Source organism: Prionailurus viverrinus, chromosome E3, assembly GCF_022837055.1.
Source record: "Prionailurus viverrinus isolate Anna chromosome E3, UM_Priviv_1.0, whole genome shotgun sequence".
Classification (NCBI taxonomy): Eukaryota; Metazoa; Chordata; class Mammalia; order Carnivora; family Felidae; genus Prionailurus; species Prionailurus viverrinus.
The window spans coordinates 11,458,983-11,475,607 of NC_062576.1; the positions used below are offsets into that span (position 1 = coordinate 11,458,983).

General features: G+C 56.2%; 1 protein-coding gene across 1 annotated transcript in view; it reads right to left on the reverse strand.

The window, feature by feature from the left end:
* The window catches only part of CASTOR2 (cytosolic arginine sensor for mTORC1 subunit 2), a 54,301-nt gene extending 45,289 nt beyond the window's left edge, over window positions 1–9,012 (reverse strand). The window contains exon 1 of the mRNA XM_047837940.1: window positions 8,807–9,012. Coding sequence (XP_047693896.1) covers window positions 8,807–8,919 — 113 coding nt within the window. The 5' untranslated portion in view covers window positions 8,920–9,012. The remainder of the gene's footprint in view (window positions 1–8,806) is intronic.
* Between the last annotated feature and the right edge of the window lie 7,613 nt (window positions 9,013–16,625).

Consider the following 16,625-nt stretch of genomic DNA (forward strand, 5'->3'; position numbering starts at 1 on the left):
TCGCCACCTGAACCGTTTCTAAGTGCGCAGGTCGGTAGCGTTATGTGCATCACGTCGCTGTGCGACATCTCCCCGGAACTCTCTTCATTTTGCAAAACAGAAACTCAGCACGCGCTGAACGACAACCTCCCCAGCCGACCCCCCCGCTCCCCAGGCCCTGGCGGCCGTCGTCCTACTGTCTGTGTCTACACATCCGGCCGCTCTAAGTACGTCATGTGAGTGGCATCAGGCAGTACTCTATATGTCCTTTTGTGAATGGCTTATTCCACTCGGTGTAACGCCCCCCGGGTTCATCCACGGTGTAGCAGGTGTCAGAACCTCCTTCCTTTTTAAGGCTGACGGGTATTCCATTGAACGCATGCACCACACGTGACCCGTGGACGGACACAAAGCTGCTTTTGCCTCTGGGCTATATTATGAATACTGCAGCCCATAAACATGGGTTTAAGCATAGATCTTAAGCATAGAGCTCAGAGGTCGGGGTATGTCCAATATATTGCATTTAAGGCAAGGATGATGTAAGGCATCTAGAGGTGAGTTTCCCCTTGTAAGTTCTTTAAGTTTATTTATTTTGAGAGAGACAGTGAGAGCAAGTAGGGGAGGGGCAGAGAGAGAGAGAGAGAGAGAAAGAGAGAGAGAGAGAGAGAGAGAGAGAGAATTCGGAGCAGGCTCCACACCATCAGCACACAGCCCTAGGCGGGTCTCAAACCCACAAATCGCAAGATGGTGACCTGAGCCGAAATCAAGAGCCGGACGCTCGAACAACTGAGCCATCCAGGCGCCCCTCCCCTTAAACGTTTTCATCGAACGCACTCACAACAAACTGTGCACGGTCAGCTGCCATACATCTCGGTGGGCCTGTCTGGTTGCTGGACGATCAGAATGGGCCCCAAGCACTGGCGGGACCGGGCGGGTCCATCCGGGGCTGGTTCCTTGTACCCCCAGAGGTCGTCGTAAGAAAAAACCCCACAGGCTCCGGGCAGAAATGAATCGGTGCCATAGAGCGCTGGTCCTAAGGCCTGGACGTGCACCTGGAGTGAGGACAGAGGGGATCAGTCCTCCTACTCTGCACCCCGAGGTGCCAGTGATCCCAGGACACCACTCACCCAGCCTCAGGGTGGCTTCCTGGAGGAGGTGAGGCAGGAGCCAACCCCCGGGGTCATCCGTGTTCAGTCTGAGGACCGGTGAGGGCTGTCGGGCTGGACTAAAGCTGTAGTGACCACACATTCTGGTTTGCCGTGTTGTCCAGGGTAATTATTTTTAGTGCGCCCTGTCATTCTCCAAAGTGTCCCCGTGCGGGTGATAAATTGCGGTCACTGTGTGAGTTACTTGTTGCGTAACAAATTACCCAAAAACTCAGTGGCCTGAAAGTATGTCCAACTTCTATGTCTCTCGCAGGTCCTAGGGGTTAGGAAAGTGGGCACTTGCAGAGGACCTCTTAGGAGGCTGCAGTCAAGTGCTGGCCAAGGCTGTGCTCACTGGAAGGCTTGCCTGGGGCAGCAGGGTCTGTTTTCAAGGTGCCCGGCTGTCGGTGGGAGGCCTCAGTCCCCCCTCCACGGGGCTCCTTCGCTGTCCTTGCGACATGGCAGCTGCCCCCACGGAGCAAGGGACCCGAGGGAGACAGGGAGACAGAGACTGAGAGACTCGGCCAGGCAGAAGCTATCCGTTTACGTCCGAGGCTCGGAGGCTTACACCGTCATTTCTGCCACCTTCTGCTTGTTCGAAGAAAGTCGCTAATCCAGGCCCCGCTTCAATGAAGGGGAGCCCTGGCTTCGGAAGGGAAAAGCGTCGAAGAATTTCGGATGTTTAACAACTACCGCTTCTAAAATAGGGCGTGTGTGCTGCAGAGACGGGACAGAGCCAGACGGGACAGAGGAAATCAGACTGAGCATTCACGATGCCAGGGGGGGAAGCAGGGGATGGTCTGAGAAGGGCTTTTGAGCAAAGCAGAGTGAACCGTGACATCTGCCCCAGCACCAGACTCCAGTGGGGCCACACGGCCTCCGCTCAGCCCCTACCTGACCCACTGCCCCCTTCCTCTGGGTTTCTCACCCTTGATCTCGGGTGGAGAATGCACCTTTTCTCCCCACTGGACAGAAGCTCCGTTTGTGTTTCCCGCTGGGCCCTGCACACAGCAGGTGCACGCTGCCGGGTTTCTGCATGAACGAAACGGCCACGTGCACCAAGCACAAGTTGTCGTCCCACCGACCACAAGTCACAGCCTGCACTCTGCACACATCTCTCCTTCCAGGCTCCAGGCCTCTGCTCGTGCTGTGTCCCCTGCCCGGAGTGCTCTGGCTGTGCTCGCCACTTGCACAGCCCTGGAGGCGGAGGGACCCAGGGGAAAGCCGTCTGGCTAAATCAGGGGAGAGATGAGAAGGACGGGCCATGGCGGGAGCAGTGGGCACGGGCGAGGACAGGTAGATCACGCCAAACAGCTGGATGTGGGGCAGGCCAAGGACAATGCTGTGCCTTCCATACCTGGCGCCCGGCAGCTGGGGCCACCCCGTGCTCTCCACGCATACCCTCCCCACCCACCGGTGCCCACCCCCTCCAGCTGCCTGTCTTCCCTCATCCTCCACACCTCCACCCCCTGCCGTCCTCCCATTCTGCCCCGGCTCAGCTCAAATGGTGCCGTCTCCTCCAGGAAGCTTTACCCGCTTGCAGCTCTGGGGTCCTATAGCATTTTGGCTGCCCCTTGCCGAGGCTAAGCGACCTAGGTCCTCAGGCAGGTTCCTGGAGAGCAGTGACAGAATCTCCACTTGCTAGAATCAGAGTATATGCGTGTGCCGAGCCGTAAAAAGTCTCCTAGCCCTGGGCTTTTCCACCTCCGCCCTGGCACTCGCCAGCTTAACCAGGGCATTTTCTCTCAGCTAACGCTTATCGGAGCTTATAGTGGACCAGACTCCGCTGAAGCGCTTGTCATGTCTTGTTAAGTCCTCACGGCGGCCTAGACAGTAGGCATGATCATGATCCCCGTTTGAGAGGTAAGAAACTGACAGCACAGAGACATCAAGCAACTTGCCCAAGGTCACACAGCCAGGAGGCAGCAGTGCTGGGATGCCACCCGAGGTGCCCGGTCCCAGGCCCGGACACCGCTGCTAGCCCACCTTTCCCTAAGCTGCAAGCAAGTGGTGGCCTCAGCCCAAGGCACTCAGGAAAACGATGAGGGCTTTGGATGGACTTTTTGCAATTTTGAGCTTTTCTCTTAGAGATGCCTCCTTTTAAAATTTATCTATCTGTCTATCTATTTATCTAACTATATGCCTATATGCCTGCCTATCTATCTATCTATCTATCTATCTATCTATCTATCTATCTATCTACATGCCACAATGCCACGACTGTGAGATCACGACCTGAGCCGATATTAGGAGTCAGATGCTCATCGACTGAGCCACCCAGGCACCCCTCCTAGAAATGCCTCTTAAATCTTCAGCGCTCACTATGGCTTGTTGGCAAGATTTCCCACAGGCAGCAACACGAATGGGCGCACACAGGTCAGAACGCACCCAACACCTGCAGGCTGTGGGTCTGGCCCAGGTGGGCGGTGTGGGTTTTTGTGGGCACCTGCTTACCACATACTCACCTGGGCGCTTTTTCTGCCAGTCGAATGAGATGCACTTCCTTGGGTGGAATTTAAAGATAAGAGCATTTTATGGGCAAAAAAAAAAAAAGGGGGGGGGTGGAGGGGGTCTTACAGCTTCCTGCCACCTGAATGCATCTCAGGATGATGACCTTGCCCCTGTCCTCCCTCTGCTGCTATGACCTCTCAGCGGTACCTCTGCTAAGTGGCCCCTGGGGACGGGGCATCCAAGCCGGCGGGCCCTTAGGCCTGGCTGCCTGGTCATCAGGACAGCTTTTACCGCCTTACTTCTTGGGTTCAAATCCCAGCCCTGCCCCTTCTGTGTGTTCCTTGCTTTCCTCATCTGTAGAATGGGAATATTCCAACTCCGACTTGGAGCGGTCACAGTTTTCCCTATATACTCATCAGTGGACCCCAGCTCTGCCTTATAGGGCCGCGGAGAGCAAATCTGAGTCCTACAGGACACTGGTGGGCTTCCACCTCCCCCTGGCCCTGAGCCCCCAGGCGGCGGGCCCCTCCTGCAGTGATGGATCCTGATTGGTCTGCGATGGTCTCATCCCCTGCGCAGTGACTGGTGCAGGCCTGTTCATGTGACCCAGTTCTGCTCCAGGAGTCGGTGCAGGAGCAGAGCGGGGCTGGGGAGTGTTCCTGGAGAGGTTTCTCAGAGACATTCTGGAGGCAAGGGGCCTTTCCCTCCCTTCGGTTTCCTCCTGAGCTGCCAATAAAGCCTGCAGCTGCCCCGGCCATTCCAGAGGGAGCCACACCGTCATGCCAAGGATGGCCAAAGACAAAGACGGGGAGACCTGGGTCCTTGAGGACATCATCAAGCCTTTAAGTTATTAACCTTAGAGCAGCCCTGACTCCCAACCTCTTATCACACACACTTCTTATTTAGGCCAGAGAAGTCAAGGCTTTTTGTTATCTGCAGCCCAAAGCAGCCTGCTGATATCTCGCGGCTGGGACCTTCTTGAGATCAAGCCCATCGTCGCGAAGGAAGGGTCTAAGCTCGGCTTGTGCACTCAGGGAAGACTTCTTGGAGGAGGTGAGGTGAAAATGGAATCTAAAAAGAATGAGCCGGCGGAGGAAGGGGGAAGGGTAAAGAATAACGTCCCGGGCAGACAGAACAAAGGTCTGAGGCTTTGGGCCATAGGGCGTGTGTGCGTGCACACGCGCGTGCACGCAAGAGAAATAATCTCTGTGGCTGAGGCCGGGACAGGTGAGGCTGGGGAGGGGCAGGCAGGGCTGCAGTGAGCCCTCAGCCGGGCTGCAGAGCCCCAGGTTACCCCGAAGGCAGAGAAGTTCCGTGGATGGCCTTGATTTTATTCACTCAGGGTCTCGCCCTCCCGCGCGGTGCCGTGGGCGGGATCCAGCCATACCCAGATGCTGCCCTACACCTCGGCAGGGGGCAGGGGGCGCTGGGTCTCGCTTCTCCAGGTGCCTCTTCCAGCCCCCAGGGCACTCCGACGGGACTGGCTGAAATCTGGGTCACTCTGTGCAGGAGTCGGACATCCATCAAACAGGCAGCTACTAAGTGCCTACAAAGCAGTGTGCTGAGCACAGCGGAGAAAGGACCTGGTTCAAATCCCAATTCTGTCTCTTCCCAGCTGTGTGACCTTGAGCAAGCCGCCTTCCTTCTCCAAACCCGGCATCTGTACCTCTTGGTAAGGGAGGGTGAAATCAAAGGTTTGCTCCAGTATCTCTGGTACTGGGTGGGGGTGGAGGGAAGTAGTGAGTAAAATGACTCTCAAAAAACATCCTGAGGGTAAGGCTGGCGTCTGGGTGGGAGAGAAAGAAGCCAACAATACGCTGTGCTGTGCAGGACGGCTGAACAGGGAGGGAGCACCTGAACGGGGCGGTGTGGAAGTGCCAAGTGGAGGTGGCAGGTGACCAGCGGCGAGCCGAGCCGAGCGGTGAGCATTCCTGGGAGAGAAAAGGCCCACAGGGGCAGGGCGGAAGGGACACAGGAAGCCTAGGGCTTGGGCTCTGTGCTCCCAAAGGCTCTGGAACAGCGTGCGGCCCACGGGAGAGCTGGACCTAACTGTTGAACCTGGAATAGCAAGTCCCTGGGCTTCAGCCAGAAAGCTGCGGCTTCGAATCCTGCCTCTGCCACTTCACCCGCGTGACCTTGAGCAAGCCACCTGACCTCTGAGCCTCAGACTCCTTCTTCGCAGAGGAGGTGTAAAAACCCAATTCGCGGAGCGGTGGACCGGCGTGTGCAGGAACTTGGACTAGGATCCCCTTCCCCCCTGGCTAACTCCTATTTGAAAGCCCTAAGGTCCCATGCCGCCTCCTGCAGGGAGCCTCCCAGGCTTCCCTCAGGCCTGTCTGCTACCCCACCTGACCCCCTTCCCTGACTCCACCTTGGTCTATTGTAACTGTGTCTTCCTTCTCTCCCATCAGGCTCTGGGCTCGGAAGAGGGAGGGGCAGGGTACCTCGGCATCTCTTAGATCCAGCGGCACCCCCACCCAGAGTGGGGTCCCTGCCGATGCGACGTCTTTCCCCAACCCTCCACCCAGGTGGAAAGTAGAGGGAAAAAGTGATTAAGTCTGCTGGGGATAAAGAGAAGTGGGGGCGGGGGATATCAGGAAAGGCTCAGGGTGGTATCACTACCTCTTGAGGGGTGAACAGAAGTTTACCGGCAGAGGGGCATGTTTCCGGACAGAATCGGAACGACGAAAGCACAGAGGTGTGAAGGGAAGGAAAAGGAAACTGTGGGTGACCAGAGTATTGGCCAGAATGGGTAAAGATCGAGGATTCTGGATCTAGATCCCAAAGGCCATGCCAAGGATATGACCCTACAGGAAGCGGTGGAGAATCTGTTAACAGAGACGCTGGGGGAGGGGGCTGTATGCGTCTATACTGCACTAGTTTGGGCTAAAGTTAGGTTGGGGGAGGGGTGGGGCAAACGACAGGGCTATGGGCCACCACTTGGGGGCAGGGGCTGGTGGAAGAATCAAAAAGGAGCAAAAGTTTGCCCTGGGGGACTTTTTATTGAAAATAGCTTCGATCACACATCCACACCCAACACCCCTTCTACTTGCTAAAAAGCCAATGGCCACAATCATTCCATGCTGCACACGGCAGCCCTGGGAGAAGCAGGGGGCCAGATGGTGCTGTCTCCATTACAGACAGAGGGAGAGCCAGAGGAGGAAAGGGACCCTGCCATGGTCACGGTCACGGTCACTCAGGCAGTGAGGGGCTAGGGGCAACCTGAAGGCAGTGTTCCGGCCCAGAGTGCAGAAGAGGCAAGCACCTTCTGGAGCCAGACCCTGGAGACGGGGGATGACCTTTGACCTCTGAGTCATCTGGAGCCTGGACTGGTCACCTGGGCCACAGACCAGCTGCCTCCAGCAGGGGACAGAGAAGGGGGACTCAGGACTCAATTCTGTGGTCCGACAGGTCAGCAGGGGCTCACTGCTCCTCCCACCTCCTTTCCCCCCTCCCGCTCCCCCCTCCCAGCATGTCTGTGAGTCCTCTAGACTGGACCCTGCGGTGGGGGCTGAAGAGGGCCAGTCCCTACACAGAAGGCGAGGGGCAGAGGGAGGGGCTCTTTGCTGCCCTTCTAAGAAGCCCCCAAATGCCCCCTCCTCCCAGCACCCACCCAGGCCCCACACAGCCACAGCCTGAGTCATCATCCTGGTTTGAATGGTAGCCGGCACATCAGCCAGGGGGCTGCCTGGGGCTGAGGGCCAAGGGTTGGAAAAACAAGGCCGGTTTCTCTCACCTCCAGCCTCGGAAGCACAAGACAGGCTAGGGAGTGGGGGGCAGAGGGCAGGTAGAGGAGGGCTGGGGGGGAGGGGGGGTCAAGAGCCAGAGGGGGGCCGAGGGGGGGGGGGAAGGTTCAGAATTTCAGCTGTTGGCTTTTGTTTTCAAATGACCTGTTTAATAATTACCTTTGCCATCAAAGGAGCCCAGGGCCCAGCAAAGGAGAGGTTTTCAACCCTCCATACCCCACCAAGCAGCCCGGCCGGGAGAAGAAAGTATACAAGATCCCACCGGCGGATCCGGCTCGCTCCATCTGGCAAACAATGGCGGGACTAAACTGCCCGCTCAGACACACACATCAAAGTGAGATTTCCAGGCAAGAACTTTAACAGGCAGATAAGAGGCTCGGATGGAATTATTTTCCCTGCATCCCCACAGCTTCCCTGGGCTCAGCGCCCAAGGGGGCAGCCTTAGGGGCCTGTCATTTTAACCTTAACCTTGACCTGTAATGTACTCATTCATTTTGCAGCCAGGGGGAACCGCCTTGGCCCCAACCCCGAAAGACCCAACCAGCAACAACTTCATGGCTTTGAACAGTCACAATGGTGGACAAACAAGGGACTTAAGTTACAGCGGCCAGCTCTCGCTCACACTCCACGGGGCTCCGGCACCATAAAAAACACACCCCAAACCAAGCACCCACGGGGGGCTCACACAGTCAGATCCTGACCCGGGCAGGAGAAAATCCAACTTGGTTTTTTTTGTTTGTTTGTTTCTTCCCCAACCTCCCAAGGCCTTCAACTATTTTTCCCCCTGCAGCATCCAAGCCCAGCCTCGAGGCTGAGCCATAAACACGCCTGCTCCTCCCCCTTCCACGGTTCGGCAACACCCCCCCCCCCCCCCAACCTTCCTGGACCTGGAGGAGACAGAAGCACCGCGACCCTCACCCGCAGCCCCTCCTCGGGCCCTCCCCCCGGCCTCCCGCGCCGTCCGCAGCCCTCACAGACACCTTGAGATAAACACCCACTAATGATTTTATGATTTTCTGCTCTCTGGGTAGCCGCGCTCAGCAGAATCCCTCCCCCGGCCCTGGCTACGGGGGCCGGCCCAGCCGAGGGATTGGGGGATGGGGGTGTTAGTTTGTTTTTTCCACTGCCGCGTCCCCACACCTGTTTTTCATTCATTCATTCGTTCGTTCATTCATTCACGGATTCGTCACTGCAGCTTCCCCGGCCCTTCGGATCTCGGGGAGGGGATGGGAGGGAGCGGGCCGAGATGCGGCGGGGGGTGGGGGGGGGCGGGAGACGGCGGCGGGGGTGCATCGAGGCGGGGCTCGGGGTGGAAGGACCCCGCTCGAGGGCAGATCGGGCGGCTTCGTCGAAAACAAGGCGGGCGGCGGGGCGGGGGCGCTCCCCGGGGCTCGAAGTTGTTTTCCGAGCCGCGGCGGCGAGGACAGCCGCCCGGGTGCGCCTCTTTGTCTCTCCCCGGCCGGCGCCGCGTCCCCGCGCGCTCACCTGGTCTTGGAGGACAGGAAGGCAAGTTTGATCAGGCCGTAGGTGAAGAGCGGGATGCTCTCCTTGGCGACGCTGGCAACTTGCAGCCGGTGCTCCAGGATGTGGAGTTCCATCGTCCGCCCGCGCTCCGCGGCGGCTCATCGGCGGGGGGCGAGCCGCGGCCCCCGCCCCCTGCGCGCCCTGCCGGCACCGAGCGCCGCGGGCGGCCGGCCCGGGGACCGGGAGCTCGGCGCCGGGCGGCCCGGGGCGGACAAAGGGGAGGCCCGCCGAGCCGCGAGGGGCCGCGGGCGGCGGGCGGGCGGCGGGCGGGCGGCGGGCGAGGGCGGCAGCGCTGGCGGAGCGGCGGCGCGCGGCGCCCGGCGCGGAGAGCAGCTGGTGTTCGCTGTAACAAACAACTTGCCACTCAAACGCCGGCCCGCTGGGCATGCGCGGCCGCGGCGGGGCGTGCCGGGACTTGTAGTCGCGCGCGGCCGGGGCGCCGCCGGCAGGGGCTGTCGGGGGCTGGGCGGCCGCGCGAGGGGCCGGCCCGGCGCCCGCGGAAGGCAGCAGCGCGGGCGCCCGCCGGGACGCAGGGGAGGCGGGGTAGGAGTGGGGGTTGGGGGGGGTTGGGGGGGGGTGGTGCGGAGCAGGCCGGGGGCCGCTCGGGCCAGCCTGGGCCTAGCTGCGAGCTCTCACTCCGAGCCCGAGCTCGGGACCTGGCGCCCCGGGGTGCGAGCGAGCAGCCCGCACAGCCCCGGCGCGGGAGGAGGCCCGGGTCTGGGGGCGGGGGGTGGGAGATTGCTAGAAACCTCTGGTTAGGGTGCGGAGAAGCAAACCAGAGATGGGTGCTGCGGCAGAGGTGGGGCCGAGGGGTCCAGCGGAGGCTTCCCGGGGGAAGGGGTCATCCGGGCTGGGTTCTGAAGGATGCATGGGAGCTCGCCGAGGAGGGGGGCGGGGCCGGAGGCCCGAGGCCTTCCAGGCAGAAGGAACAGCGTGTCCAAAGCACAGAAGCGTGAAAGCCCCCACTGGGCTGTGTTTGGCTTTGCTGGAGCGGAAAATGTGAGGGAGGAGAGGCGAGAGATAAGGCAGTCACCAGGAGTCCGGTCGAGAGGGGTCATGTATGCAGATCTAATGAGGTGGCCGTTTAGCCCGCGCGAGGGAGGGTGATGGGGGCTGCGAAGGCCGAATTAGCGAAAAGTCTGAAATGATCCGAAGGGCTTCCCACCGCAGAGGCAGTGTGCCAGTGACCGTGGCCTGGGACGCTTCCCCTTACTGGCTGACTGGTGTGAAACCGTCTAGGTTAAAGTTGCTGGCGCTTTGCTCTTTGGCAGAGTAATTTGGGGACGTGATGGGTCAGGTTTACCTGCTGGGGCAGTCTGGGAAGGCTCTTTCTGAGGAAGACTCCGGCTCTGCCCTCCCATATTCTCTCTCTCAGCCCTCCTCGTCTGTGAGGTCAGGTCGGAGCATTCCGAGGCCCCCTCGTTTACACACAGGGGTCTGGAGCTTGCAATCTGGTAGCTCTTAGAGCTGGCTGATCCCCTCCCCTCCCGCTTTGTTTCCACGAAAGAATTTATCACCCTCTAATAAAGAATATGTTTATGTTTTGTTGGTTGGTTGATTGGTGGGTCTGTCTTCGTCTGCTAGAATCTCACGTCCACGAAGGCGGTGATTTTGGCCTGCAATGTGACTGGCAGGTGAGGGCATACATGCAAACGCGACACTTTCAGAATCTAGGGATCTAGAAGGCCCAAACAGAAATGCATTCAGGGCCCAGGTGAGTAACATAGGTGTGTGAACCAGTTCGGCATCAGACAGTCATAAGTGGAATGGGACAAGGGAGGCCTGTCGGAAGGTGTCACATTCAGTTAAAGAAAACAACAACAAAGCAACTGGTGAAACCAAACAGACAAGGCTAAAGATAGGATTCAGTCACTTTTCTGACTTCTGCGCTGGATGGCCTAAGTCAGTATTTTCTTTCTTTCTTTTTTTTTTTTTTTTTTAGTGTTTATTTATCTTTGAGAGAGAGAGAGAGACAGAACATGAGCAGGGGAGGGACAGAGAGAGAGGGAGACACAGAAATGGAAGTAGGCTCCAGGCTCCGAGCTGTCAGCACAGAGCCCGACACGGGGCTTGAACCCACGAACCATGAGCTCATGACCTGAGCCAAAGTCAGATGCTTAACCGACTGAGCCACCCAGGTGTTCCATAAGTCAGTATTTTCTGATCTGTAGGCCATGACCCATGAGTGGAATGTGAAATTAGTTTAGCAGGACCTGACTGGTGTTTAAAAAAAAAAGAAAATGCCAGAGTTTTGCACGGAGCAAGGGCAGTTAGTATATCATCTTTTCTAAGTTGCAGGAAACTTTAATTTTGGCATGTGGGTCCATATGTGCATTCAGGTGTGTGTGCATGTGTGTGTGCACGCACGCGTGTGTGTGCTGAATCTTTTTGTTGTTAAGTTTATTTCTTTATTTTGAGAGAGAGTACATGCACAAGTGGGGGAGGAGCATAGAAAGAGGGAGAGAGAGAATCCCAAGCAGGCTCCGCACCATCAGCACAGAGCCCGAAGTGGGGCTCGAACTCACAAACCGTGAGATTGCGACCTGAGTCGAAACCAAGAGTTGGGCGCTTAAAGGACTGAGCCACCCAGGCGCCCCCGCGTGCTGGATCTTGATGCAAAGGTTATTTCTTACTGTGGTCTTGGCCGAAAGTGTTCGGCGACACCAGGAGTTTTCTCGTTGGTCAAGCCAGACCACCATAAAGTTTGCCAATGGAGATGGCATCGGTTTGCCTGGGAGAATCGCTCTCACTGAGCCGTGTTTGGGGCTGACGATTTTTGTGACACAACTACAGGAATCCATGCTGAGCTGTTAAAGATGCTGACCTTCGGGTTGCCCAATCCAGAGGATGGTTTCAGGCTGGGACTACGAGGAGACACCCACTGTCAAGGTCATGCTAGTTCTGGTGTGGCGCTTTCCCAGTAGAATTCACCTCTCTCTCTCTCTCTCTCTCTCTCTCTCTTGATTCCTTAGCCCTGCCCCCTTCTGGTCCTGCTCTGGTTTTTCCAGCTTTCCGTCTGTGGTTTCTTCTCTGCCCTGCCCTAAAATGAATGCAGGCCCACCTGGTGTTCCTTCCTGTACGTGTATTTTTTTTTTTAACGTGTATTTATTTTTGAGACAGAGAGAGACAGAGCATGAACGGGGGAGGGGCAGAGAGAGGGAGACACAGAATCCGAAACAGGCTCCGGGCTCTGAGCTGTCAGCACAGAGCCCGACGCGGGGCTCGAACTCACGGGCCTCGAGATCATGACCTGAGCCGAAGTCGGCCGCCCAACCGACTGAGCCACCCAGGCTCCCCCCTGTATGTGTATTTTTACAGTAATGACTGCCAGTGAATCATGCCTCCCCACATCGACTTTGGCTTTGGCTATGGAACTTTTTTGGCCAGTGCGGTGTTAGCAAATGTACTTGATAAGTCCTGTACCCTGGGACCCGCCCACTTAGAACACTGCCCTGAGACCGTGATGCTGTGAAGATGCCCGGTGAGAGACCACGGGAAAATAGAAACCCAGGCGGCCCAGCTGGAACAATGGTTGGCATCCCTGGCGTCCAACTACCTGACATGTGAGTGGGACCCTCTTGGATCTTCCAGCTTCCTGTCTGGTTGAACGCAGCCCCGTGAGCGAGCCAGGTGAAGCCAGAAGAGGAACTACCCAGCCCGCCTATAGAAAAATATTAAATAGTTGTTAATTTGGCGTGGTTTATTATTTTTTGGCGTGGTTTTGATTTGGTGTGGTTTATTATTTTTTTTAACGTATTTATTGAAATTCAAATTAGTGAACATACAGCACAGTATTGGTTTCCAGAGTAGAACCCAGTGACGCATTCCTTGTGTAGAACACCCAGTGCTCATCCCAGCAAGTGCCCTCCTTAATGCCCATCACCCATTTAGCCCATCTCCCCACCTGCCTCCCCTCCAGCGGCCCTCAGTTTGTTCTCTGTCTTTAAAAGTCTCTTACGGGGGCACCTGGGTGGCTCAGTTGGTTCAGCATCCGACTCTTGATTTCAGCTCGGATCACGATCTCACGGTTCGTGAGTTCGAGCCCCGCGTTGGGCTCTGCGCTGACAGCGTAGAACCTGCTTGGGATTCTCACTCTTTCCCTCTCTCTCTGCCCCTCCCCTGCTCACGTTCTCTCTCTCTCTCTCAAAATAAATAAATAAACATTAAAAAAAAAAGAGTGTCTTAGGGTTTGCCTACTTGGCCTGGTATATTATGTAGCAATAGATAACTCAACCCTCACCTTCTCTGACTCTATGGGTATACTCAGTCTCTGGCTTCTAATAGGTTGATGGTCCTCAAATGGGCAATTCCAGGTCCAAACATATTCCCAAGGCCCCGGTTCACATACCTAACTTCCTAGGGGTTGGCTACCTCCACGGAAAGTTTGACAGCCTCTGCCAACCCAACCTTCTCAAACCTTCCCTCATCATCTAACCCACCACGGACCTTCTCCCCTGCCTCCTGTGATCCCCGTCTCGGTTAACGACGCCACCCCATTTCCTCAACTTACCCACCTGGTCTGGCACGTTGTGTTTTCCAAGATGGCCGCCCATTCTCCATGCTGCTTCCCGCAACGTCCCCATCATCCCATGAGGAGGTGAGTCTAGGTTCCCTCCCCTCGAATTGGAGCAGGTCTGTGACTACAGAGGACATGACTCCCTGTGACGGGTGATACCCTGTGCCCCTGGTCCTCCAGGGACTCTTGATCTTGGAGCCATTCTGCCATGCTATGAGGAAGCATGGGCCACACAGCCCACAGGAAGCCTCTTGTCTTGGTTTGTCAGGGCTGCGTAAGAAACTGCCACAGACGGGGGGGGGGGGGGGGGGCTCACCCAGCAGATGTGTGTTGTCTCACAAATCCGAAGGCTGGAAGTCCGAGATCAGGGCGTGGGCACGATTGGTTCCTTCTGAGGCTTCTCTCCTTGGCATGTAGATGTCTTGTCTTCTCCCCGTGTCCTCACAAGGTCTCCCTGTGTGTTTGTATCTGCATCCTAATCGCCTCTTCTTTTTTATTTTATTTTTCAGGTTTATTTATTTCTGAGAGAGTTTGGGCAGGGAGGGGCAGAGAGAGAGGGAGACACAGAATCCAAAGTAGGTTCCGGGCTCTGAGCCGTCAGCACAGAGCCCGATGCGGGGCTCAAACTCACGAACTGAGATCATGATCTGAGCCAAAGTCAGATGCTTCAGTGACTGAGCCACCCAGGGGCCTCTACGTCGTTTTATTTACATTTAAAAACTGCCACTCAATTCTGTTATTAGAAAACATTCACGTGTGTTTGGAGTAGTGTGATTAACTGTCCTGGTTTTTCTGGGCCTGTGGGGGATTTGGGGACTTGGGGCTTTCAGTTTTAAACCCAGGACCGGGGTAAATCGGGACACGTCGGTCACACTACCGTGGAACCACTTGGTTATGAAAATCTCTGAAATCTAAACACAGATGTGCAATAAATGTAAAATACTCTGTGGCTCTCAGAGACGTGGTATAGAAAAAAATGCAAAATATCTCAGTAATTTTTTATATTGATTACATGTCAAAATGATAAATACTTTAGCTATCGGGTTAAATAAAATATATTATTAAAATTAACTTCATCTGTTTCTTTTCACTTTTTTTAATTTTTAAAAAATGTTTTATTTATTTTTGAGAGAGTGCAAGCAGGGGAGGGGCAGAGAGAGGGGGACAGAGGATCTGAAGCGGGCTCTGTGCGAACAACAGGGAGCTTGATGTGGGGCTTGAACTCATGAACTATGAGATCATGACCTGAGCCAAAGTCGAACGCTCAACCAAATGAGCCACTCAGGTGCCCTTTAATTTTTTTTTTTAACGTTTACTTATTTTTCAGAGAGAGAGAGAGAGAGAAGGAGGGAGGAGGGGAGGGAGGGTCGGAGGGAGAGGGAGACACAGAATCCGAAGCAGGCTCCAGGCTCTGAGCTGTCAGCATACAGCCCGATGCAGAGCTTGAACTCATGAACTGTGAGATCATGACCTGAGCCTAAGTCGGTTGCTTAATAGACTGAGCTACCCAGGTACCCCTGTTTCTTTTCACTTTTTAAAAATTCCAAATGACACGTGGCTTGCATTGTATTTTCTTGGACAGCACTTTTCCAGAACAGTTGTTCTTAAACTGTGGTTGGTGTCAGAATCCCTGGAGGCAGAAATACCCAGCCCCAGGCCCTCTCCTGCTTCGATGAGCCTGGACCCCCCAGGCCTCAATCCCTCCGCTGGGGGTGTGGTGGGGGGGAGTGGGGTGTGGGAGTGTGGACACCAGCAACTTCTCCACGCAAGTCTAGAGTTTCTGGACGCAAGAAAGCAATGCCCAGAGATGGATAGGACTTCTCGCTCTGCCTGGCCGGGGCCCAGCGTGGCCTTTACCGTGAGTTCCTAGCTTAAGAGCCCACTTTCTCTCCGGAAGATAAGCACCTGTAATGTCTACCCCCTTCCAAGAAGGTTCTGGCCCCTCTCCACGGGTCGAGAAGTGCTCACTCGGGTTGATATTGATTCCATTGATCTGGGGTGGGATCAGGCATTTTTTTTCTCCTTCCCACATTCCCTGGCGGTTGCACATGTGCAGCCGGGGTGGAAAACCACCACCCCGAAGCCTCAACGCCCAGCTCTCAAATTGCATCTGAGCCGCAGCCGCAGCAACAGCGTTAACCTGGGTGCTTGTTAGAAATGCTCGGTCAGAAACTCCGGGGGTGGGGGCCTCAGGTATCTGTTTCACGGAGCCCTCCGGGAGATGCTGACATAATCCTGAGTCGGAGAGCCACTGCCTTAACGGAAGAGGGAAGTCAGCACGGGAGCAGTGTGGCGGGGTCTGGAGTCATGTAGAAATTACGGGGGAGGGGTGAGGTCATTTCTGTCCCTGGTCATACTCTTAGCCCACGCAGGGAGCCTAACCTCCTTGCCTTGACCTCGTGCTCGTCTGTCCGTGGTGGCCGCCCAGTGTATATTTTGATGATTTCCCTTGTTATGAGTCCTGTGTTCACAACGTAGAAGCTTCCACGCCCTCCCTCATGGCTGCGAGGCGGGCGTATCAGACCAGCGCGAGAGCGGCCCAGAGGCACGACAGGTGCACGTGCCGCTGAGAGGAATCAGGCTTTCAGGGACGACAATAGGATTTGTCCCGGTGACTATTGCCGCGTAACGCACAGCCCACACTTCGTAGAGTAAAACGACTATTATTTTATGAACCCGCAAATTCCGTAGGTTGGAAACTGAGACAGGGCGTGTGGGGACAGTTAGGCTTTGCTCCCACGTACCTGGCTGGACTTCACCTTGGAAGGCTTGGATCCTGGGAGTGACTTGAAAGGCTGGGGGCTGGAATCATCTGGAAGTTTCTTCACTCGCACGTCCAGCGCCTGGATGGGCTGAGCTGGGACTGTCAGCGGGAGCCCTCCTCACACAGAAGTGTGACTTGGGCTTCTCACGGCAGGGAGGCTAGATTCCCAGAGGAAGCACCTCCAGAGGCTGTGTTCCAAGAGAGTCAGGTCGAAACCTTTTGAAACCTCAGAGGTCACATGCCATCACTTTCGTGGTGTTCTCTCGGTCCAAACAGGCCCAAGCCGGTCTTGAGTCAAGAGGAGGGGTCCACCTCGAGATGGAGGAATGACAACGTCACCTTGAAGAGTGAGTCATCTGGAATTCTTAGTGGTGCCATTTTAGGGGACACCTGCTGCCTGAGTAAAGGTGAGGTCCCTAGGAGAAGGTGTGGCTGGTGGAGGTCCGGCCCCATGATGCAGAGAAGGGTCCAGAAGTTCAGCCTAGACCCTGTTTCTCCAG